The sequence below is a fragment of the Crotalus tigris genome, unplaced genomic scaffold (genome assembly GCF_016545835.1).
Source record: "Crotalus tigris isolate CLP2741 ecotype Arizona unplaced genomic scaffold, ASM1654583v1 scf7180000020588.15403103151:6194809, whole genome shotgun sequence".
NCBI lineage: Eukaryota > Metazoa > Chordata > Lepidosauria > Squamata > Viperidae > Crotalus > Crotalus tigris.
The window spans coordinates 2,866,612-2,891,160 of record NW_024098092.1 but is presented as its reverse complement, the minus strand read 5'-3'; the positions used below and the strand labels follow the sequence as shown (position 1 = coordinate 2,891,160).

Below are 24,549 nucleotides of genomic sequence, written 5' to 3'. Positions count from 1 at the left end.
ATGAGCTTAAGCAGTTGCCAAGGCACACAGTCAAATCCAAATGTACAACCCTGAGCCGATACAATTTTGCAGTTAGGTCTTTCATCAGTAATGTAAATCTACCAGAGAGAAAACAATCATTAATTTTAATAACACCTAGCATTGCTGTGCATTGAGTGGAATTTTCAGCAATTGAAACAAGGGCTTCCCCTCCTGAGAGACCTCAAAGGCGAATTAAAAACCTGCTTTCTTTAAATATGAATGGAAAAAACGAGCTTGCCATGCGTTCTTTTTTATTAAGAGGCGGCCAATGTTAGCATAAGGTAAGAGAATAATTCAGCCTATTTTTCAATGGAATTAAATAGATATTTTTTACCTGTCTGCCTTTAAAAAGTCTGGCTGAATGTGTACATGAATTGTGAGCCTCTTGTTTGGACTTTTAATGTTTATTTTTCAAGCAAGGAACGTCTGCCTTTGGAAATGGTGATCGTCTTCAAATTGAAGCCATTTTTCAGACACCGGTTAACACTTCAGTGACATTTACGCATTAAGAATAGCACCCCGAAATAAAGAAAGAAACGCAACCCTCCAACCTCATATAAACAGTCATTTCTGACAAAAGAAACGCCGGTGGTTTAGACCTGGTTTAATAAAAGATAGGTTCCCATCCCTTCTCCCGCGATGCAGCCAAACTCAAATTGGTGTAAAAAAAGGAAGGTATAAAAGATAGCGTCTTCAAAAGGATCCTTCACATATCAGAAACTAAAGGAAGTGCACTGAATGAAAGGGGAAGATCAAGAGAAACTAAAAGGCTTTTTTTTCCCCTTCTGTTCTGTCTAAGAAGAATGAATAAGGTAAAATGCCATCGATAGTCAAAACTGTTTAGGCTCACTTTCCTTGCTCGTATTGATGGTTAGGTGTTTGCTGGCTTTTCCAGACAGTTTGAATAGGCCCTCCTTGACGGATAACCATAAATCATATTCAACCATCAGATTCTCAGTGTGCATGCTAACAATGAGTGAGCTTGTCTGTTTCAAATTTACTCACCTCTCAGCTTCTTCCTTTTACCCATTTGCAAAGATTGATCTATCCAAATTTGGCAGATTTGGCAATTTCACTCCCACCCCCCGCAACCTGGTTTTCAGTCAGTTTCATTTTGTCTCATTTTTCTCACTCCTGAAGTTTAATTGCCCCCCCCCCTATTTCCGTAACGGTCTGAGCAAGTTGTTTCCAAGTTCACACTCACACCTTTGTATCCACTTCTGAGCAGGTTTCCCCCAATGTGCACACTTGTGAGCAATTCCTGCAATAACACAGAGGTCCCCAGCCCCCGGTCTGTGGACTGGCATCGGACTGTGGCATGCCAGAAATCAGGCCAGGCACACAAGCAAAGCCCCATCCGTGGGATGCAGGCAGCATGTGAAACCATGCCCACTCTGGTCCATGGAACCGGTCCCTGGTGCCCATAAGATTGTGGGCTGCAGGCATAACATATACATTTTTTTGCACAAACCTTCTTTGAATGGAATGCATTTTGTACATGACTTCTATGAACGTATGATTTTTATATATGTATATGTGTATGTGTGTGCCCAATGAAGTCTTCCCGCTCAAATCAATCCCCCTTACCTGTCTCCGTCTTCTGAATTTCTCAAAAGCAGCCTGCATCGTCTCCCTTTCCGACCTCTGAAGCTTCTCTGCATCATCTTCCTCTTCAAAATACACAGTAAAAGCACAGAAATTTCTTTTCTTCTCCTTTTCCATGCTGCTTCCAAACAGTTCTCTGCAAAAAATAATAATAATAATAATAACAATCAACATTCACAGGCTGGAAACACCACAATTCTTTAATCCCAAACAGTTTAGATCCAGGTTATTTTTTTAAAAAAAACTTGACAATCTCACTGCATTATTTTAAAAATAATGCTTGCACGGCGGCTGTAGGCCAGATCAATTTGAAGTATGCAAGATTCTAGCCCTTCTTAGTGATGGCCCCAAAGCAGCTTGTTGTGAATCATCGAAAGAGAAAGGAAGAAAGAGAAAGAGAGAGAGAGAGAGAGAGAGAGAGAGGGAGAGAGAGAGAGGTTGAGGTGGGGTATGTGTGGGAAGGAACAGCAATAGTTTAGGGGGCTAAAATGGCTTTGGGATCAGGACAAAGCGTCACTGCTTAAGTTAGTGGAATAAACTATTTCTGCACCCCCCTTTTTTTTTAAGGAGGAAAAAATATACTTAAACCGGTTTGGGCTTCATTATACAGATAATTAAAATTTCACTCAGTTGAACACAAGACCAATAAACTAGTTTATTAAAATACCTGGAAAATGGTCATGGTGTATTCTCCAGAGATCTTAATGGCATTTTGAAAAGCCTAAACCACGTCACCAGGCACAAATATTATGCATTAAAAATGTGGGTCAGGCAGATTTGGGGGAAAGGGACTTTAGTTTAGATGACTTTGGGCCCTTTCAAATCCCAAGCCAATAATTTCTGTGAAGTTTGGCTTTTGTTATTTCAAACTTTCTCCCGCCCTGTTACTAATTCGCAGAGCATAAAACTCAATAAGGCCCATAAAACAGCACATTAAGGAAATCTGGCTCTTTGCAATTTAATATATATATTTTGAGAGAGATTTTGTTCCTTGCTGCAACACTGAACATCGTTTAGCCTGTACAAAATTTTGAACCAGTCAGCCACCACTGAATTCCAAATTTCAGAGTTGTTTGCAGTAGTTGCGAGTCTGGAGACCTGGGTTCAAGGAGGCTTTGGACCAGTCACTGTCCTGCCATCCGTGCAACTTTGCAGGAGTGTTGTGAGGATAATATCAAAAATGGGCTCCACATCACAACCTCGAACACCTAAAGATAAAGGCAGGATCTATGCTTAATACGTCCATACATTTATTTACATGCAGGTGGTCCTTAGCTTACGACAACTGGGACGAGAATTTCCTTGGCTAAGCAAGGAAGTTGTTGTGAGTTTCACCCAAATTTGTGACTTTATTTACCAAGGTTGTTAAGCAAATCACTGCAGTTGTTAAGTGAATCTGGCTTCCCCCACTGATTTTACCTGTCAGAAGCTGGTTGGCAAATCATCAGAGACAAGGTTACATTCTTGTTTTTAATCTGTAGGGTTGAAATCTCTGTAGCCTAGCAAGAAATACACATGTTTTCTGGCTGGGGGGGGGGGTTACATTGCTGCTAGTTTTATTTAATGGGGGTCAGCCTCCCACCTAACACTGCACTGGGACATTAAATACATACCGGTTGCCAAGTGCCTAAATTTTGAGCACATACCAGTAGAGATGCTGCAATGGATGTAAATGAGAAGGCTGGTCATAAATGGTTTTTTTTCAATGCCGTTGTAAGGTCGAACAATCGCTAAATGAATGATAAGAAGGCGAGGACTAGGGTATCTGGAATATACATTGGTCCAGTGAGCAAGCAAGAACTGAAAGAGAGGGAGGAGCCTAAGATCTTATAGGAGGAGCCAAAACAAAATGGGCAAGGCCACCACATCAGGGCAGAGTCCCGTTTTCCTGGCCTTTTCCTTCCAACACGATAAACCGAGTCTGTCTGAAAGGCATCCTTAGGGGGTTTTGTGAACAAGCTTTCGACTTCAAAGTAACCAAGTTGGGGAGAAAGGCCTGGTGGCTGTGAAGAAGTCACTGGAAGTAGAAACTCAAGCCTGCGAGGGTGGTGGTCCCTCTCCCCCAAAAGTGCTATATTCTAATGACGTGTCAGGTGGGAGACTGACCCCCATTAAATGAGATCTAACAGCAATGTAACCCCCCCCAGCCAGAAAACATATGATTTTTTTTGCTAGGCTACAGAGATTTCAACTGTACAGATTAAGAACAAGAGTGTAACCTTGTCTCTGATGGCACCAGCTGTTTGATTCCAGCTGGCAACATAAGTTTTCCAGGAGGCTGCGTGGGTATCTCTGCTTCAAAAAATAGAAACTCTCTATTATAATCTACGGATTATACAAAGCCTCTGCATGAAAGAGGTCTTAATTTTCAAGTGGACATCTGGTGGAGGCTGTGGAGGCCCTGGGCCTTTGAGTGTTCCGCACAGACTCCAGCTTCTGCTCCCTTTGGGTCCAAAACCCTGAAAATATCTGAGGTTGCAAAGAAAAGCAATAGGCTAAAAGACATATATCAACAGAGGTGTTGTTTTTGTGCTTTGTGTTATGGGAATAATGGCTAAAAATAAGAATTACCTTATTCTAATCTCTGGGGTGCCTTCCTATCTCTCCTTCTCCAGTAGAAACAAACGGATCGAATCAACGCTGCCTTGACAGACCAAAGAGAGACCTGGGAATTTTGCATCACGATGCTCCGTTGGACTAATCTTTTAAATATTTTGCATTCGGAGGGTAGCTAAAGGCACATGAGCTGGATGAGGTTTGCCCACCCAAAATTCAATCGTCGTGGAAAACATTTGGGTGGAGAACAGTCCCTTTGACGGTTTTTAAATTTCACGCTCTCCTCTTTGTAATTGCGGCAAACATCTTGAGGATTTCAACACCACTCCGATGTTATGGAAGGCTACAAGGCAAACAAGGTGGGTCAAAAAAGTCGAGCCGTAATCCCCGGAGGAAAGTTCTCCCCTTTTAGCTGTGACACCACAAAAAAAAAAGAGATCATGCAGCCTGGCTACCATCTTTTTTTTTTTTTTTTTTTGCCTTCCCTCCAGAAGAACACAGGGCCTATTTGGTTGCGGCACCCTTGTTTACAAAATCTTAGAAGCTGGCCAACTCTTGTCCATGGCCTACATAGGTATTGCTTAGATAAACATTTGCAGGAAAACATTGCCATATGAATCTTATGACCCCCCAAATTTTTGCCTATCTAATTTTATTCTTACCTGTTCATATGTTTGGTTTTGCGGGGTCCCCGTTTGGTATCAGCTTCATTCTGGTCCCCACCAATTTTGTGTGTGTGTGTGTGTGTGTGTGTATGTGTGTGTATTTTAAAGTATTTACAGCCCAGTAGTTTGCAGTTCTTCCTTTTAGGCCATAATTAAATGCATAAATCAGGAGTATCCAAACTTGACCACTTTTAAGACCTGTGGATTTCAATTCCCAGAATACCCTGGGCAGCCATGCTGAAATCCACAGGCCTCAAAGTAGCCAAAGTTGGACACCCCTAAATTTATGCATTTAATTATAGCTGAAAAGGAAGAAATGCAAACCACTGAGCTCTAACTCCCCTTAAAAAAATAAAAAATAAAAATTGTGGGGGGGGGGGAAACCAGAGTAAAATCATTCTCTGGTTTCTGGTGAGGAAATTGTTGCCGTTTTGGAGGGGAAAAAAATGAAAATATAGTTGCCAGCTAAACCATTACAGCCTATTAGACGCCCTTATTCTTCTTTGGCAGAATCCATATCGCCTCCTTACCTGACACAATTTGGGGGAATTATGGCCCAGAATTGAAGTTGCCTCATGTCTAGGACGGTGATTACATGTATATTATTCCTTGCCCACTTTGGGGAGATGTTTACACAAGAGCTTTTAAATTATATTGTGATTTAAACCTGAAGTGAATTTATCCCCCCCCCACACACACACACAATATCCCACCTTTCTCTCACCTGAACCCTTTGCCTCAACTAGGGGCGTCTCGTCTCCTAGCAACCTCAAGATGGCCTCCCCGCCCGGGCGGATCTCTGGTTCTTGTAGTCTCCGCGGCCGAGTCCTCTCAGCATGGCGTCCCAGCTCCGAACTACATTTCCCGAGAGGCGCCGCGGGGGAACGAGGGAAGCGGGCCAGGCGGGACGGCGTCCACCTGGGCGAGGTAAGACGCGCGCCGCGGGGGTCGACGGGAAGGGTAGTTTCCCGCCCGATGCGCGGGCGGGCCGCGGAAGGGCCGGCGGGACTACAGTTCCCAGGGAGGAGCGGGCGGACGCGAGGTAGGGCCGCGGTTTCTGGGCGGGGGGTACGAACGAGAGCCGGTCGCGCGGTCGGCGGCCGCCGCCAACGGCTGCTCCTGCGCCCGCGCGCTCAGGTGAGGCCGCGAGGGGGCGCGGTGGGCGGGGCTAGCGGCGGCCCCGCCCTTTGGGGGGGCGATCGCGGGCAGCGGAGCGGGCGATCTCGGGTCGGAGTGGCTTATGGGGACAGGGGTCCGGCTCTGGCCTTGGGGACCCCGGGAGGGTCCGCGGGGAGGGGGTGGAAGGTCAGTTCCGCCTGCAGGGCGCGGGATTACAGCACCCAGCATCCCCTGCCGCCCTCCCAGGGTGTGGGGTCTCCTGGTCCCCAAAAGCAGACATGCAGAAGTGCACCGATCGTGCCTGCATCCCTATGCAAGGCTTTGCAGGTGCCTAGGAGCGTAGAGTACCCATGCTCCCCTGCCTGCTTGGCCAGTATAAAATCCAGCACCCATCGCCCCCTGCCCGCCTTTCCCAATGCCCTGCCCTCCAGTGGCAACACCGTGCCCACTCTCTCCTTCTAGCAGGTCTTTAATAATAATAATAATAATAGTAATAATAATAATAATAATAGTAATACCATCAAACATCCACATCTGCCTATCCTAGGTCCTGGGTAAGGACTTGATAGGTAGACAAAATGCCAAATCCAGTCTGAACATCTGGCTGACTGTGCGATGATCCATAATAATAGTAGTAAAGTTGAAAGGGACCTTGGTGGCCATCTAGTCCAACCCCTGCTCAGGCAGGAAACCCTATACCATTTCGGACAAAGGGCTGTCCAGTCTTGGTGCAATGCTCTCCAGATCTGGGGGAAATGCAATACCTATCATCCCCCACCAGCTTGACCTACCCTGTTCTTTTCTTGGGGAGGTGAGGCCACTCTGCCCATCATCCCCAATCAGCATGGTCTGGGCCACCCACCCTCCTCTGCTTTCCCAATCAGGCCCAACCAGAAGTACATTTCCCATCGCTCCCGGCCATGCTGGCCCAGCAGTTGCTGTTCACACGTGTTCATATTGGGAACTCAGCTCTTCTGCTCTGTTGTCTTTTAAAAAGCCTTGGCACTTTTTAATTTGGAGGCTGCCTTTGGAGACATCCTTCTGGCCTCCAGTTTTTAGTTCCTTTTTATAGGGGGGGGGGGTGGAGGAGGCCAGGGCTGGGGATCCCCCCTTCTCACAGCCATCTGGAGCCATTGGAGTTGCTCTAAAACCTGGTTTGGGCTAGAAAAAAGCAGAAACCGGAAGTTGCCACTGGAGAATGACTGGCCCTTTACAGCCGGTAGAGAAAGGAACTTGCTAATCAGGTGCAAGAAACAGATGGAAAATCCCCCCCAAATACAACGGGCATCCTAAGTGTGGAAAGTTACACTTCCTTTTACATGTTTGGTCAAAGGCCACCTCAAAGGAGATATCACCAGTCTTCCTGTAAGTTTAGCATGGTGGCTTCTTAAACTGCTTTTGTCTTCTAAGGAAGCAAGCAAGCAATGCTTTTTCTGTTGTGGGTGTGTATAAGGCTGGCTGAGTCTGCTGGAGGAACAGTATCCCCATTGATTTCACTTTTGGGGAGCAAAAATCTGTAGGTAAGTCAGGGTTTTGGCTTCTTCCTCCTTCTCCTTCCCTGCCTTCATGAGAACTAGGAACCAGAAGGAGCAAACGTGCTGTTCAGGACACAGGATTTCGAGGTAGCTGGTCACAACTTTGCTGGGGGGGGGGGGAATTGTCTTTAGTGTGACATTTCTAATTGTCAAAAAGGAGCGGTTACGTATCCTTTAGTACACCAAGTGAAAATCAAACCCTATTATTATTATTATTTTTTAAAAAAGACTTTCCAATTGCCTGCTAAAATGCTATGTTTCAGTCCCCTTTAGAATCTCTGCCTAAAATGGATTTTTCCTTTAGAGAACGAAGTTCCTGAATTGGTCAAAAGAATGCTGCTTGGTATCGTCAAGAGTGGAAAAACTGTTTGTGCAGTTAGCAAACTGCAGCCCGAAGGAAACATTTCTGTGGCAAGGGTCTTTCTCCATCTCTTGGCGAAATCCTCTAATTTAATTGAAGCGCGTGCGGCCTTTTTTGTATTTCCCGAGGGCGAAAAACAGCACAATTCTCGGCGTCCTTTGAACTCATTCCTGTAACGAACTTCAAGGAAGGCGATGAGTAAAAAATCTGGGCAGGGCAACCAGCTTTGCCGGTTCTGGAAGTCTAGCCAAAGTTTGTAAGGGAAAGGACATCTCCAACCATCCCCCTATTCCAGTGTTTCCCAAACTTTCCCAAGCATTGCTGGCTGTGGAATTCTGGGAGTTGAAGTCCTCATGCCTTAAAATTGTCAAGTTTGGGAAACACTGCCCTATTCTAACAGTCGGTGGAAGCTTCCAAGCTTCCGATAGCTATTTCGCCTCTTGAGATTTTTTATTTTATTTTTAATAAATGGAGCTATTTTATCACCCCGTGGGTGATAAGAGTAATTTCCTAGGAAGGCCCCCCATGCCGGGGTAGATCGTCACCGATTAACGTGCTCTGCTATCTAGCAGTTTGGCAAAGCAGGGAGGATCGGTGAGCTGTAGTTGTTGCAAACTTTTGCAAACTGTCCAATTGATTGCATGATCCCATCTGGTCCTCGGCATTAAGGAAGGAAGAACAGCTGTGGCCGAGAGGGGGGATTACCTGTGACAACTTTGGCTAGAAAAATAGAAGGATTGAGGAACAGGTTGGTTTTTGTGCCTTTTTAAGATTCAGAATTGGAAAAAGCTGCGGAATGAAGCTTCCGGGCCCCGCTTTCCTTCTGGGCTGGGGTGCTAGCGACCCTCCGTTTATATTGCAAATTAAATTTATATCCAATTAGTTGATCATTCTTTTCCTTAATTCATTCCCTCGCCCTCGGGTTTTGTGATGTGCGATGATGGGGCTGTCAAAGGCGTTTTTGCCATGGATTTTGAAGCAGAGGCTTTGATTGCGGGATGAAAAGCTTTCCTTGACTGTTTGGTCAAAAAACTAACATGTGTGTCCCCTTGTATGGGGAGGAAGAGATGAAGGATGGGCCCACCTCATTCATGGGGCTGCAAGCTTTGGAGTGGGAAGAGAGACTCAGAGAACGTGCAGAAGGCAACAGAGGAAGGAAGTGAAGGATGGAACAGGAATTCCAGCGTGTGTCAAAAAGGCTTTAGAGACACTCCAATCTCCAGTCTGGCTTTGGTGGTGTGCATTTCACACACACACACACACACAGTAGCATAGAGTGAAGAACAAGGGGGGGGGTGTCCTGCACAAATAGTTATACTCCTTCTCTGTCCTACACCAGTACAGCTGGTCCTGTGCCACGCCTAGCAAAGATCTCCCAACCAGAGTTTTGAAGCGCCTGGTTGTCTGAACCAACCCAAACAGGGATGGAGAACCTGACTCAGGTCTGGATCCTTGGAAGGTTTTGGTTCCTGCTCCAGCATGTTTCGAAAAGCTATTTTTTTTTTCCTCTCCGCCACCACGTCTGCCAGCTTTTTTAATTGACAAGCGTTCAAAAGCCATTCTTTGCCTGAGAATCCCCATTAATAACCTGCTTTGATCGCCTTGCCTCTTTAATCAGCTTAACTATTAAAGTATTAGAAATCTTTACACCCGCCTGCATGCAGCTCGGCTGAGTAGCTGCGCCAGAGAATGTAAGCGCAACGGGTGGGTTTCACTGTGTGTGTGTGGGGGGGGTTAGTGCAGAGGCAGCTTTTGTGCCAGGAGCTGTGGGTCCTTTATGGAAACTCGGCTGGAATAATTTTCCCATTTTCGTTGCCAATTCAATTGGTTCTTGCGGGGATTAAAAAGAGAAAAGGATCGATGCGAACGGTCTAATTTATAAATTTATACATTAAGATGGCTATTTGGGACCCAAACTGTGTTCTCTTTCCATCTCTCTGCATACTGTATCTCCTGAAACTGACTAGCGGCAAGCGAGACACCAGCCACAGCTTTGTTAAAACCTTGTGTTCAGCCTCAATAGGGCAGAATACAGAATAACAGCTGGAAGGGATCTTGGAGGTCTTCTAGTCCAACCCCCTGCTCCGGCGGGAGACCCTATCTCAGTCTTCAAGAGCCTGAGAAGTTGGCAGGTGGGAACAAAATAGCAGGAAAGAAACGGGCTGGTTTTTAGATCACCTTGTGGCATGCTTTCCCCTTGCTGTCTTTTAGAAGCAGGTGTCTTTTCAGTGCAATTTATATCCGTATCCTGTCTCCCTGCTAAACTGTGATCCTCAAAGTGCTCAACTTACAACCGTTCATTTAGCGATCATTCAAAGTTACAGCAACATTGGAAAAAAAATTACCGTCTTTCGCACTTAGAACCGTTGCGGCCTCCCCTTGGTCACGTGATCAAAATCTGGGTGCTTGGCAACCGGCTCATATTTATGACCGTCGCAGTCCTGTAATCTCCTTTTGCGACCGTCTGACAAGCCAAGCCGATGGGGGAAGCCGGGTTCACGTCACAATCGTGTGGCTAACTTAACCGCTGCAATGTGTTTCACTTAACAACCAGCAGGGAAGGTCGTGAAACGGGGCAAAAGCTCGCTTGACAAAGTTAGCAGTGGGAATCTTGGAGGCTCGGTTGTGGCCGTAAGCAGGTTTTTGTTGAAACCTGACGTCGGGTTCCAGAAAGCCGCCAAGGGAAGCTGACCAGGACGAGAGCAGCTTTCGCACCCTTCCCCTCGTGTGATAAGCAGGAGGGTCTTTGATTGAAGGCTTCAGATTCAGCCCAGCGCTGAGCAGGCAGCAGTTCTGCCAGGCGAGCCCAGCTCCTGGAAGGCGAGAGAAATATAGGCTAAGCCGGGGATAAAAACATCAGCAATTCAATCTTGAAATGAGACAGATCAATTCAGGCCCTAAAGGCAGATAAATGCCAGCCCAGCAGCCAAAGAGCAAAATGTTCGGAGCCTCTTTACAAATTTGTGGCAGCCAAGAAAAATCTCCCCATAAATATTCTTGCCTGGTTGATAAGGACACAGCTGGAAGAAGCGGGTCGGGTGGGGATGCGACCCGTCTCACTAGCTCCGTTCCGTCTAGGAAGGGCTCCAGTTTTTCTTCTTTTCCAAATTAGAGGGAGGATAAATCCTTATCGGTAATTTTTATCCATCTATCGAGTCTTTCCCCAAGGACCTGGGCATACACAGATGTGGTTGTTTGATGGGGTTAAAATGTTTCATCGCAAGATGTCAGCTGTTCCCAGCCAAAGCTGCCTTTTGTAATTGACTGAAGCGGATTTTGTCAATGCCGCTCCAAGCAAAGCTGCCTTTCGTAATTGACTGATGGGGATTGTCAATGCTGGTGGCATTTAAGGGTAATAGCAAAACTTATCTGTCCCAATTAACGGAGCTGCCAAAGTTCAAATATTGGGGGTCATTCAACCCTCTTATTTCATTCTCTTGCCTGTTTGTCTTTCATAGACCCTTAAACTCTTCTAATTTGATTCTGTTTTTGTTGGCTTTCTAAAGCAAGGCTACTTAATTTTGACCCAGGTCTCTGCAGCAAGGGGGGGAGCTGATAAAGCATACCTAGGCTCTACTTAGCTTGAATTTGCCCCTTCCAAAAACCAGCCTGTCTGCCAGATGTTGGCTGTTGAACCCTAGAAAAAAGATACTCGCCTATTTAAACCGACATGTCATGATCGGATGTAAGTCTCATCTGAGCTAGTAGCCCCTGTCCTCTAAGCCTAGGAATGAGTTAAAAACAAACAAACACTAAGGCAATTGGTTGCATCAAGGACCCTTTTCTTATAGGAAAGAAATGGTTCTCCAGCAGGCTTGTAGAATAAAATTTTGTCTGCCTCTCAAAAATGGGAAGCCTTACCAGTCCTCAACTTTGACAAGCCACAAAGCTTTGATGTGAGAAAGGAAATAGTGTTATTTCCTATCAGTTTTTTCTTCTCTTTTAATATGTCCGCTTGGTTCTTGATGCGATAAATTCCCAGGAATAAACAACTAAGCTCAGTTTGGGTTAAAATGACGCATGTGAAAAGCTTTTATTCCTTCTCGGTGCTTTGCAAGCTGTATTTAGCATTGTTGTTGTTTTTTTTGTTTGTTTGGAGATTAAAAAGATACTTCATTTTCTAAGGATGAGAGAGGAAGGATATCCAATTATCCCTTGAAAAAGGCACATCTTTTTTCCAATTTGGGCTTATCAAAAAGCCAATTTGTTCTGTGTACTTCATTGGATTCCTTTTAGGGTTTTTTCCTTTTTTTTTTTTTTTAGCTGCCCGCCCTCCTCCCTTTTAATTTGATCGAAATTGCCTTTTATGCCGCCGGAGGTTTTTCTCCCAATTGTGCATGCCGAATTAGAACTTAATACAGCCTGGAGGTTTTTAAGAAGAGACTGTCTGAAATGGTACAGGTTCTCCTGCTTGAGCAGGGGGCTGGTCTAGAAGACCTCCAAGGTCCCTTCCAGCTCTATTCCTGTTCTATTCTGTTCTAAACTTGAAAACTCTGAATATTGAATTTTTTTCCCCCTTCGTAGGCTTTGCTCCAGCTTGGATATGGCGGTGCCCTGCGTGTTCCTTCTAACTGTGCTGGGAGCAGAAGTCACCAGCAAATCCTCCGACAGCTTGGTAAGTATGGCTCGTGGCTGTGGGGTCAGAATAAAAAAAAAAAAGGGATAGAAAAGAGAGAGGCTCAGATTTAGCCACTGAAACCCCTCCCTCCTTCATCTGGACACAGAAACTTTATAAGTAGCATAACCAATGAGCCGGGCTCCTTGGCTCGTGAGTTCATGGACGGCCCTGGAGTAAGTTTCAGCGCTAACAAGCCACATTAAGTTCAGCTTTTCTCTACATTGGGGTTGCTAAAAGGGAGATTCAGTCTGGGAAGCCATCAACTGTTCACCCAGGGAAGTGTCCTTAATTTGCTCCTGGTGGCTCCGGAAGACAACAGCATGGTAATCCTGATTTCCAGTGGTGATTACTGATCACGTCCAAAGGATATTAGCCTGTCGGTCGGATCAGTCTGGATTTGTGAATGAGAAGGCTGGGTTTTTTTTAAAAAACAAAACAAAAGTGGGGAGAGTTTTCTGTAGAAAGCCTCTGCCACCTCTGCGTGAATAAAAGAGGAATTTCTTTTCGGATTGTAAATTAAAGATATATACTGTAGATCAGCCAGACAACCCGGGGACCTTGTAAGATTTCCTTACTAGATTTTTTCAAGGCTTTCTACGCTGGCAGAGCATCTGACGTAACAGTCGCTCCCTGAACTGTTGGAAGTTGAGGACTTGTCTTATATTTTTTTAAGTCGTTTTTACTATCCTGGGAAAGGCGAGCATATCTCATCTCCCTGGTTTGAAATCCCAAACCCGGCGCCGCAAGCCTGGATTGAATTGTTCTTTGTGCCATTGATCAATGCTAGAGCTGGCTTTCCAGCCGTGGGCCGTACGGCGTGCTGCGACTTCAGAAAGAAGAAGAATACAGCTCAGGATCAGCCTGAAAGCCTCCGAGCGATCGGAGCTTAGTGGGAAAGACAATAAGTCTGCGAGAAAAGCTTGGCTGGAGATCCGGCGGTTGCGTTCTTGACAACTCATTTAAAAAGGCCGGGGTTTTTTTTTTGGATCGATCCCACCAATCTTGATAAAACCGCGGGCTCTGGAGGCCGGCCAGCCGCTCAAACCTCACACACAAGGCAGGCGCACCGTGTTCCCTCGTCGTACACCAAGCTGCGTGTCATTTGCGTTCTCTTCGGGCAAAGCGACGGCCTCCCCTCTGTCCCTATGGTTCATTTGGGGTTTTGTGGTGCTTCGAAGAAGGCAGTCTCACGAGGACGACTGCATTGGGGCTTGGTGTTCACACAGGGGCCAGAGATTAAAAAAACAGGGTTCCATGTGAAGGAACTTTGGAAAAATGTGTTGTTGTTTTTTTATCACGCTAGGAATCGGATGCAGAATGCTGCATGGACGCGATGGAAGCCAACAGCACCTGCCTCGCCAACACCCAGTGCACTCCAGGTAGGCAGTGACTATGGCTGGGCCTGCTGAGAAAGCAGCATTTTCACACTCAGGCTGATCTGGCTTTCTCTGTGGTCTCCTTTCCAGCGGCAAAGTGGCAGCAGGTTCTGGATGCGGCTTTTAAACCTCCCACCCATGAATTCATCGTGAACATTTTTACTCCATGAATTTGTTTTGAGCTTCCTCCCACTTTTTAAAAAATCCCTCCAGGGATCAAGGTTGAAATTAATCAAGTGATGCCCTCTTGTTAGGTTTTATTTCCGTGCAAGGCCTTCTAGCTACTTGGAAGGGGGATTCTGCCCCTTCCTCCTGCATTATTCCAAAATGGCAAGCTCCTCGGGTGTAAAGCTAAAAAAAGTAGCACCTTTCTCCTTTTTTTTTCTTCCTCTCCGCCTTAAGGCTGTAATGAAACCCATATTTGTTTGTTAGAATTTATTGGCTGCCCATCTCGCCGAAGGGCTTGGCGGTTTCATGGCATAGCGGTAAAACGGATGCTGGCAAAAGTTAACGTTTTCATTTTATGTATCTTGCAAAGGGTTAACTTGTCAAAAAAGAGAGTGGGGGGGGGGGAAGAGAACTTTCTTTGTTTTCCTTTCTTTTCTTTTTTTAAATGCTGTCAAAAATCCCTGCCAGGGCTTATTTTTCTTTCCACTTGAAGTTTCCTAAACCACAGAAAAAGGGCAATGCTGATTTTCAGCACAAGGGGAGATGAAAGAACATGGATGCTCAGTTAGTGGTGAAAGGGGAGGCATGTATTATGTATTCCTTCCTTCCTTCCTTCCTTCCTTCCTTCCTTCCTTCCTTCCTTCCCCCCTCCCTCCTCACCCTTCCTGTCCTCACACCACGCAGGCTGCTACAGGCGGTGGAACGAAGACGGCAGCAGCAGCTGCGTGAAATGTGAGAACAACAAAACCCTCCCTGCGGCTCCAGTGTACAACCTGACGGACTGTCAAAACGGTAAGTCTTTGATGGCCTTCGTCTTCTGGCTTTTTGCCCGTGGGGGGGGCAGAGTTGAGAATGCTCTCGCTGCTTTTCCCCTTCCCGTCCAGCAGAGGGCAGAAGAGAGGCATTCGAAGGTTCAGGATCCTGGGACGAAAACAGCCCAGGGTTCTAGTCCTCTTTTTTTTTTTTTTAAGACTAGAACACCCCACGGTTAAGAGCGCCTTGTCGATTGGATGTCTTTTGAAAAGCCCCTTGATCAACACCTTATCTATTTTTATTTCGTTGATTAAATTCATATACGGGCCCTGTCACTTCTAAGGCGGCTCTTTATCTCGGTTAGTCTTTCGTTGGCGTTTTTTTGATGAGCAGCTCCCGGCCTCCAGCTTTTTTCTTTTTCCTTCTGCTTTTGCGACAGAAGGAATACAAATTCCTGTCCATGCAGTGAACGCCAGCATGTAGCTTTGGGAATTGGGCTGGTTTTACCTCTATATATATATATACTCAAGCAAAATCCGAGAGGTGGAATCAGGGAAAATAAGGAATGCAAGTCTTGGAAGCATCAATGGAGCAATCCAGCCGGCTTCGGGCTGACTTTGTCCCTTCCCCAAATTTCTGCCTTCTTGTAGATGCAGCCAGGGAATTCAGTCCAGTGTCCAACATAACCACCGTAACCCCAGAGACCCTCGGCGTGGGTGAGTAACACCAAAGAGACTTTGGAAAGGGGTTTTGATTCTCAGCAAGAGAGTTTCCCGGCCATCGTTACAGGTCATCGTGAAAATGGTCCTAAGTCACTTTTTTCCGGTGTCTTTGTAACTTTGAACGGTTACTAAACGAATGGATGTAAGTCGAGGACTGCCTGTATGGAACTATTTCTAGGATCCAGCTAAGAAGTGACTGATTATTTTTATATATATATATAAAAAAGGACATTCTGGGGCAGGAATTAGGGGGTGATGGGTCAGCGAGACTCCGGCCTGTAAAGCTCTGGATTAATTTGCAAGGTTAGGAAAAGACTTTCCTGCCCTGAGCTGCTTCTTCGTTACTTTTTTTTTGGCTTTCTAGGAGGCCCAGAAGTTGCGGCTTCCCTAATTTTGGGCACCTTTGTGATCAGCCTCTTCCTCATCCTCTGCGTTGCGTCTTTCTTCTACCTCAAACGTGCCAATAAACTCCCCAGTCTCTTCTATCGAAGAAGCAAAGGTAGATTTGTCTGCCAGGGGTTGCCAGCTGTTGTAACAAAAATGATTAGGGGGCTGGAGGGTTGCGGGAATTGGGTACGTCTAGTCTAGTGGAAAGGAGGACTAAGGGAGACACGAGAGCGGTCTTCCAATGTCTAAGGGTCTGCCACAAAGAAAAGAAAATAGAATGGAATGGAATGGAATGGAATGGAATAGAATAGAATAGAATAGAATAGAATAGAATAGAATAGAATAGAATAGAATAGAATAGAATAGAATAGAATAGAAAATATGGAATGGAATAGGATAGGATAGGATAGAATAGAATAGAATAGGAATAGAAAATATGGAATGGAATGGAATAGAATAATGGAATGGAATGGAATAGAATAGGAATAGGAATAATGAATAGGAATAGGAATAGGAATAATGCATAGAATAGAAATAATAGAATAGAATAGAAATAATGAATAAGAATAGAATAGAATAGAATAGGAATAGAAATAATAGAATAGAAATAATGAATGGAATAGAATAGAATAGAATAGGAATAGGAATAATGAATAGAAATAGGAATAATGAATAGAATAGAAGTAATAGAATAGAATAGAAATAATGAATAAGAATAGAATAGAATAGAATAGAATAGAATAGAATAGAATAGAATGTGGAAAGGATAGGATAGGATAGGATAGGAATAGAAATAATGAATAGAATAGAATAGAATAGAAATAATGAATGGAATAGAATAGAAATAATGAATAGAATAGAAATAATGAGTAGAATAGAACAGAATAGAATATGAAAGGGACCTTGAAGGTCTTCTAGTCCAGCCCCCGCTCAAACAGGAGAACCTATACTGTCTCAGACAGGTGAGTGTCTAGTCTCTTCTTGAAAATCTCCAGTGATGGAACGCCCACGATTTCTAGTGGCAAGTTGTTCCACTGGTTGATTGTCCTCCCTGTCGGGAAGTTTCTCCTTAATTCCAGGTTGCTTCTCTCCTTAGTCAGTTTCCAACCACTGTTTCTCATCCTTCCCTCTGGTGCTCTGGTGAACAACCTGACCCCTTCTGCCTTGTGGCAGCCCCTCAGATACTGGAACGCTGTTAATCACCTGAAGATGTGACAAGAAACAACGGAGGGAAGCTAATCAAGGAGAGAAGCAACCTAGAAATAAAGAGCAATTTCCCGACAGAACAATTCATCAACAGAAAGACTTGGCTCCAGAAGTTGTGGGTGCTCCATCGCTGGAGGTTTTTAAGAAGAGATGGGACAGCCACTTGTCTGGAAAAGTATAAGGTCTCCTGCTTGAGCAGGGGGTTGGACTAGAAGACCTCCAGGGTCCCTTCCAATTCTATTGATTCTGTTATTTCAACCCTCGGGAAGGCGGGAATCACGAGTGGTTGAAACAATTTAAAATTTCTCTTGTTGGCCATTTAACCCAGTCAGAAAACCTCCCAGGCTGCTAAGGAAGAGATCCTTCGGTAGGGAAAGGAGCCTTTTGATGTCAGGGCGCATAATTGAAACGGGCTTCTCTGTCATTCATTTCTTTTCTCTTTTTTTATCCCTTTCTGTGTTTCCCAGGGTCCATTGTACAGTCTGCTGAATCAGTAAGTACCGATTCATTTTTGGAGCTTTAGGGATCTTGCAAAGCTTCCCAAGGCAAGAAGGCGGTTGAGGATGATGGGTGGGAAAGCTGCCACCGGTGGGAAGATCCCAGCCGGCCCCTTCTGGCTCTCCCCCTTCCTCTGATCTTGCTTTTTCAGAGGGTGGTAGGTTTCAATCTAAGAAGATGCAGCCGTGTTGTTGTTGTTTTTTAACCTGGTGGCAAATTTAAGATGTCTGGACTTCAACTCCCAGAATTCCCCAGCCAACATGGCTGGGGTGTTCTGGACGTCGAAGTCCACACATCCTCAAGTTGACATATTTGAACGACACCGGTCTTGATAATTGCAACCCCAGGGAGAAATTACAGGAGGATGAGATCACCATAAATCCTTTTTTTTTTCCCCCCCCCAACGATGGTTGGAATCGGCTATCGGTTTTCCCGGGAAACTGGAACAGGGTGGGGTGGTTTACCTTAACAAAAGGCTGACTCGGACCAAATGTCAACTCGTTTTTCTCTTTTTAGGCATCCATGTTGTCCCCACCTTCTTCAAGTAAGGATTTGTCTCTATTCGTTTCTTTTTCTCTTCTTTTGTGCAAACATGCCTTAACCCAGGTGTCCTGGATAACAAGGGTTATTTAAGCAGGAATAAATCCTCGGGTTTTATCCAGAAAAGGAAGATAGGAATCCTGCAGGGGCTTTGATATATATTGTGTCCTTCTTGTATATCGTTTCAGAAATGCAAGGGTTCCTCCCCACTTTCCTTTTTTAACCCATGTTGTGTGTGTGTGTGTGAGAGAGAGGATGAGCTAGTGTTGGAAGAGAAAGATACGGAAATCCTTTGGTCCCTAAAATGAAATTTAAACCTCTTTCGTGAGACTCGGGATAGAAACTAACAGCGTCTCTCTTTTGGACCCAGTCCGGAAACCCCGCTACGTCCGAAGGGATCGTTCGCTCGCCAGCTCCACCACCAGCACGACTCTGTCCGCCGAGACCCGGGTCAGCAACGTGTAGCCGTCGGGACTTGTACATACGAGGAAGGCAGCCATCGAGTCGCTGGGAAAGCACCTAAGAAGAGAATTGGTGGCGGGGGGCCAGCCGGCTTTCGTGCGAGGAGCGGACTTGTACCCGATCGGCAGGAAGCGGGGACTCCAACGTTTGCTTAGCCCTAGGAGACGGACGTTTCGGACGACCCTGGTTGCCAAGCCCCTTCGCTCCGGACCCTGTGATTTCTCCGGTTGGGCCAGCAGGGAACCGCCCGGAGGAAATGGCCGTGCTCCAAGGGAAACTCAAGTGCCATATTTTGGGGTGCGTTTTTGGAAACAAAACGGCACCCTCTGCTTTCCGGAGGGGTGAGGGGGTGGTTCTCTCAGACGCGGAGTAGGCTGCTTGGAAGCACATCACGTCCCTTCTTCCCGTTGCATCATTTTTCCTAGAGTTTGACCGAGGCCTTAAAGCTCAAGGCAGCCTTGCCACTTTTGAGCACTCAGATTGGTTTGATTCTCCCTTTTTATCTTTTTCGCTCCTGGGAAGGACTCAGCCAGGTTCCCCCTCTTTTTATAAAGTCCTTGCCTGCTCCCTGAGTTTTTTTGGGGGGGCGGCCACACCCCAGCTTGGACAGGCCTGGCCCGTCTTCCCTGCGACCCCACTTGGAAGCCCCGAGTTAGCTCTTCAAGGGGTCACCCCATGCTCTCCACTGGCCAGCAGTGAAAAGGGGGGGGTGCTTGGGAATACAGGTAGTCCTCAGCTTACAACAATTCATTTAGTGACCGTTCAGAGTGACAGCGGCACTGAAAAACGTGACTTAGGACTGTTTTTCACAGTTAGGACCTTTGCAGCATCCCTGTGGTCGCGTGATTTACATTCGGATGCTTGGCCACTGGTTCAGACTTATGACAGTCGCAGTGTCCTGGGGGGGGTCACGCGGTGATCCCCCTTTGCGACCTCCTGACGGGGGAAGCCGGATCCACTTAACAACCGTGTTGCTAACTTATCAACTGCAGCGATTCACTTAACAGCTAGAAAGGTGGTAAAATGGGGCAAAACTCACTTGACGAATGTCTCGTTGAGCAACAGAAATCCTGGGCTCCGTTGTCGTCATAGGTCGAGGACTGCCTGTGCTCTCTCTCTCTCTCTCTCTCTCGGCGTCTAGGTTGGTGCTCCCTAAAAGTAAAATCTGCATCCTTCAGGCAGGTCCCAAACTCGTCAGTGGGGATGACTTCGCTTGCTGAATGAGGATGGGTATCTCTGCTTTACTCAACAAGCCATCTCTCTCTCTCTCTCCCCCCCCTCCCCCTCTTTCTTGTTCTCTTTCTCTCTTTCTTTCTTGTTCTTTTTCTCTTTCTCCCTCCCTCCCTCTCTTGTTCTCTTTCTCTTTTTCTCTCCTCTTTCCTCCTTCTCTTTCTTTCTTGTTCTCTCTCTCTATCTTTCTTGTTCTCTCTCTCTGTGTCTTTCTTGTTCTCTTTCTCTCTCTCTCGCTTTCTTGTTCTCTTTCTTTCTCTCTCTCTCTCTCTCTCTCTCCCTCTCTTCCCCCCCCCACCTGCACACTGTGCAGATTCCCTAATTCAAGTCCGTCCTTATGCAAACCGAAGCGCACCAGCCCTTAACTCTCCCAAGGCAATGCAAAGCAATCCAGCGACTTCAAATTGCCCCCAAATGATTCCTCCGTCCTCTCCGGAGGGTTTCTTTGATACTTTTTTTAAAAAATTGGTGTTGATCTTGATTCAAGGGAAGTTAGCTAGGAACTTAGAGAGCTGCACCCCTTCCCGTAGGCCAAATGTTTGAGCCAGGGTGTTGTAGGAGTCACAAGCCTTCCCTCTTCCCCCCCCCAAACAAGGATGTTGTGTTCTCCTCGCCTTTGCTTTCGGTCCAGGCCTGGGTGCTTGTGGCCTTCCTGGAGTTGTCAGAATACAAATCCCATCCTTAGCACTGGTCACGCTAGCTGGGTTTACGGGAGTTAAAATCCAGAAGCCTCTGGCCAGCCACAGGTCCCCTAATCTCGTGACACATGCACCTCGCATCCCTTTTTTTTAAAAAAAAAAAGCATTTGTCATTAATGAAGTTGCATGGTTATTATTTTAGATCCTTTCCTCCCACTGGGCTCGTTAGAATCCCTGTTGTGGGGAAGGGGCTCGGGAAGAGCCTGTGGATGTCCTGAGATTCTTTTTTTTTTTTTTTTTTCCCACTCCTCATGATTGACCGAGATTCTATGCAATGAAACCACGCAATCTCCTTACACACCGAAGCCAGTCCTTTCGTCCCCGGTGGCATTCGTGGCTTTCTTTAGCTGGAGTTATTTTGGCTTCCTCTCCGGGACGCAATTTTAGCAAAAGCCCAACGCTGTCGTTTTTGTTGCCTTGTCCTGTGTGTCAACCCTCAAGGACACGTCTGGGATTCCCGACGCCGTAGCAAGGTTGGGATACGTTTCCCATTCCAAGAGTGTAGTCACCAGCCAGCTGCATCCCAGATCGAACTGTCGAGGGAAAAATAGTTTTGCTCTTTCAGCAAGAAAAAAAGGTGAATTTTTTTTGGGAAGGGAGCCATTGAAACCAAAACACTGGAATAGATAGATTAAAAAAAGAAGAAGAAGAATTCGTTCACACCGTTGTGTCAAATGCAAAATGTGTAGCTTTGTATATACCTGTTGGTTTTTTTCCCCACTCCATCCTTTCAACCTTCCCCTCTGCCTTGAATAAAAGCACACCGGATTTGACGTATTTTTAAATGTTCAAAGATGACTGGTCTGGTGCTTTACTAACGTTATGAGGCGCAATTTGGAATTACTGACGGGGGGGGGGTCGGGTCAGTTTGCCTCTGGAGACTGCCCCAAAATTTGGTCTTAACCGGCATCAATAAAAGCAGAAGATCACAGTTAATTCCATCATTATTATTTTTTTTTTAAAGGGAGGCAGTTTCCTTGCAATAAATCGTTTTCTGAGCTCAGGGCACCAAGAGGAAGGCAGTAAAACTTCCATACTACCCCCTGGCCACTAGAGGGAGTGCTTTTTTTCCGAACCTTTTGAGGACCAGCCTTTGGTGCGGTGCAGACGTAGTTATTTCTTAGCTGAAGGAAGCTGGGGGACCCCAAAGCTTGCGCCCCCTCTTTGGGATTCATTCTAGCTGGTTCTAATGACAAGAATAAATGAAGGAAGATCGCAGCCAGCCAGGATGTGAGTGGTGTGGTCTGGCAAAAAAAAAAAAAAAAAAAAATTCCCCATCTTGCTTACCTCTGGAACTCCTTGCCACAAAGCCTTGCGATGGACGCTCCCTTTAGGTGACTTTAAAAAAACAGGCTGGGAAATATTGATGGCCCAACCAGGACTCCCCAATGTTTGGTCAAAGAAGAGACTTGGACAGCCGTTTGTCTGAAACGCTATAGGATTTCCTGTCTGAGCAAGGGGTTGGACTAGATGACCTCCAAGGTCCCTTCCAACTTTATTATTATTATTCATTAGACGGGAACTTCAGTCAACTGAACATTCAATTTGACTGGCGTTGATGGTTGACACGGGTTGCTGCCAGCATCCTAGGTATCAACCAGATACATCATCATCATTATTATTATTATTATTATTTGGATCTTACTTCTTGGTTTCATTTCAAGCCAGCTGGACGCTTCCAAATGGACACTTGGCCTAGTTGGAGCTGCCCTCCCCCTTATCACAGATCATATTTTTCCCAGGTTTCAACCTAGCTTACCTGGCCTGGATATTGCAAGCAATTGAGCTGGGCATCTTTCCTACAAAAGCGTCCTGCCTGGATAATTCTGGGAGTTGTAAATCCATGTATCTCAAAAAGTTGCCCAGATTGAGAAACGGTGCCTGAACCCAACACTATCACACTGATAATGTTTCCTAGCCACGTGCGATATTGCTGGAAAACGGGGGTCTTTTTAGGACCTCTCCGTTCAAAGATGATTGTCCACGAATCCCAAAACGAAGCGGCATGGGAACAAAACGGGCACGTTTTACCCACTGGATAATCTGCGACTGTAAAAGTTCAGCCAATCTGAAGGGGAGCTGATCTTATCCTCTTTACAGCTTTTGTATTTTTGTGCGGAGTCTTCTAAAATCTCAGCAGGTATAGGAATGGAAGAATCGTCAATTCGCCAGGAAAAGCACCAGGAAGAGATGCACCTATCCTTCGCACCTGGGCCTTATTTTATACAAAAATGTCTTACAAACTGAGTGAGCTGAAGCGTCTTTCATAACCATAACAGGAACGGACAATCCCACTGGACCGAATAAACTCCAGTTCTGTATCTAGCTAGCTGAGGATAAATACTTTGACCAAAAAAAAAAAATCCCCCATCAATTATAATTTATATTATTATTTTTGTTGCTGTTATCCTGGCTTTGCTCCCAGACAGCTGTTGTTCTAAATGACTCGCCAGCAAATCTATAACAATCTAGGATTTCTCGGGGGGAAAAAACATGGAAAAATGTGGCAGGCTGGTGAATTGCCTCGGCTGAACCTTTGCTACTGGAATTGCCGCAAAGAAGGAATTACGGTGGCGGTCAGAAAGGAACGGATGTTGCTCTTGCCAAGTCATGGGGTGTGTTAAGACTTGATTTATAAACAGTTTGTGCGTCTACGCAACCAGCCACACGAATTTCCCAGCTGGGATCCTTTGCCACTGTCAAAGGAATGGAGAAGAGGAACAAATTCAGTTCTGAAAGCTGAATTAGTGGAAGAAAGTTCTGCGGTTGGCTTGACCCTCTGGTGACGCGTCTTCTGCGCAGAAATTGTAGCCTTTGCCTCGTCCTCTTCTTGCCCTAATTTAAAAAAGAATACATGTATATATATTAAGCTTTGTTTCAGCAGTTTTTGTATTTCAAGTTTTGATTAAGTGAGCAATATGGATGCTGCCATTTCCAACCTGCAGCCAGCCAGCCAGCCTTGCCCTTTCCTAAAGAGCTCCATTTCATACCCTCCATTCTCCAGTCCATCAATTCTCCAGGGCTAATGAAGTCCGCTTTTCCCCCTCTTTTTAATGTTTTGCTGATTATATAAAACAGCTTTTGCTTTCGGTTTGAGCAGGACACTTCCTTGCAGTTTGGCATACCTTCCCAGGAGTCCAGAGGGATGGTGGGGATATAAAATTAAAGGACAGAAAGAACATAAATAAGAGGCATGGTTTTGAGTTTAGCCCAGCCTGTCCTAGTTGGCTAGATTTTCACATGCAGGGATAGGTGGCATTATATATTGGCTTGACTCAACCCCTCAAATCAGGGGTTTATTTATTTATTTATGAGACTTATATACCGCTTTAAGTGCAAGCACTCTCTAAGCTAGTGGTTCTCAACCTGTGGGTCGGGACCCCATTTGGGGTCGAACGACCATTTCACGGGGGTCGCCAAACAAGTCTGTCCGCCATTTTTTTCCCTCTTTTCTTTGGCCACACCCCTGGCACCCGGTGATGTATAAGTGGTTGGGGGTCACCACAACATGGGGAACTGTATTATGGGGTCGCAGCATTAGAAAGGTTGAGAACCACTGCTCTAAGCAGTGTACACCAGTAAGCAATGTATATATATATTTGCAGTACTGCACTCTAACTGCTGCACCACCTCGGTTCTCAACCTTGGCAACTTTAAGACTTGTGGACTTCAACTCCCAGAATTCCTCAGCCAGCAAAGCTTGACTTGAAGTCCACAAGTCTTAAAGTTGCCAAGGTTGAGAACTTAAATAAACCTTGCTTTTGTCCAACATCTGTGATCTGTTTGGAGATGTCGGTCAGCTCCAGTTGGGAAAAATAATAACAATATTAATAACTACCATTATTGCAATTAAAATTAGGCACAAATAAACACGAGACAATATCAGAATGTTGTTTTAAAGGAGTGTGTGCAGGGGGGAGTGATGGACGAGAGACCACCGTAGGAAAGACAAAAGTTTTCCAATCAGTTGTCTGTTGGCTTCATCTGATTGTGGGCTAGACTGCCTCTGAAAGCTGAAGCTCTATTCTT

At 45.6% G+C, this 24,549-nt stretch overlaps 3 protein-coding genes across 4 annotated transcripts in view; 1 reads left to right on the top strand and 2 right to left on the bottom strand.

Moving 5' to 3' along the window:
• Positions 1–5,760, bottom strand: part of TTLL10 (tubulin tyrosine ligase like 10) — a 110,602-nt gene extending 104,842 nt beyond the window's left edge. The window contains exons 1-3 of the mRNA XM_039367690.1: positions 5,572–5,760; positions 4,198–4,525; positions 1,609–1,762 (exon numbers count right to left, since the gene is read on the bottom strand). Coding sequence (XP_039223624.1) covers positions 1,609–1,743 — 135 coding nt within the window. The 5' untranslated portion in view covers positions 1,744–1,762; positions 4,198–4,525; positions 5,572–5,760. The remainder of the gene's footprint in view (positions 1–1,608; positions 1,763–4,197; positions 4,526–5,571) is intronic.
• Positions 5,761–5,856: 96 nt separating this feature from the next.
• CUNH1orf159 (chromosome unknown C1orf159 homolog) lies at positions 5,857–19,102 on the top strand. The gene is made up of 9 exons (XM_039367705.1): positions 5,857–5,984; positions 12,387–12,477; positions 13,784–13,859; positions 14,709–14,816; positions 15,428–15,493; positions 15,864–15,998; positions 17,560–17,585; positions 18,107–18,134; positions 18,501–19,102. The coding sequence occupies exons 2-9, from the start codon at positions 12,406–12,408 to the stop codon at positions 18,593–18,595; spliced, it is 606 nt and encodes a 201-aa protein (XP_039223639.1). The 5' UTR covers positions 5,857–5,984; positions 12,387–12,405; the 3' UTR covers positions 18,596–19,102.
• Positions 19,103–20,073: 971 nt separating this feature from the next.
• The window catches only part of LOC120319137 (tyrosine-protein phosphatase non-receptor type 11-like), a 45,082-nt gene continuing 40,606 nt past the window's right edge, over positions 20,074–24,549 (bottom strand). For both annotated transcript variants that reach the window (XR_005559689.1, XR_005559688.1), the window contains exons 16-17: positions 22,280–23,355; positions 20,074–21,053 (exon numbers count right to left, since the gene is read on the bottom strand). The gene's annotated coding sequence lies outside the window, so the exon portion shown is untranslated. The remainder of the gene's footprint in view (positions 21,054–22,279; positions 23,356–24,549) is intronic.

Bases quoted from the DNA above. Each gene is read 5' to 3' on its own strand.
- CUNH1orf159 (XM_039367705.1), top strand. From the start codon at position 12,406: ATGGCGGTGCCCTGCGTGTTCCTTCTAACTGTGCTGGGAGCAGAAGTC. The intron at 12,478-13,783 runs GTAAGTATGGCT...TTATCACGCTAG, and splicing joins GCAAATCCTCCGACAGCTTG to GAATCGGATGCAGAATGCTG. The intron at 14,817-15,427 runs GTAAGTCTTTGA...GCCTTCTTGTAG, and splicing joins CCTGACGGACTGTCAAAACG to ATGCAGCCAGGGAATTCAGT.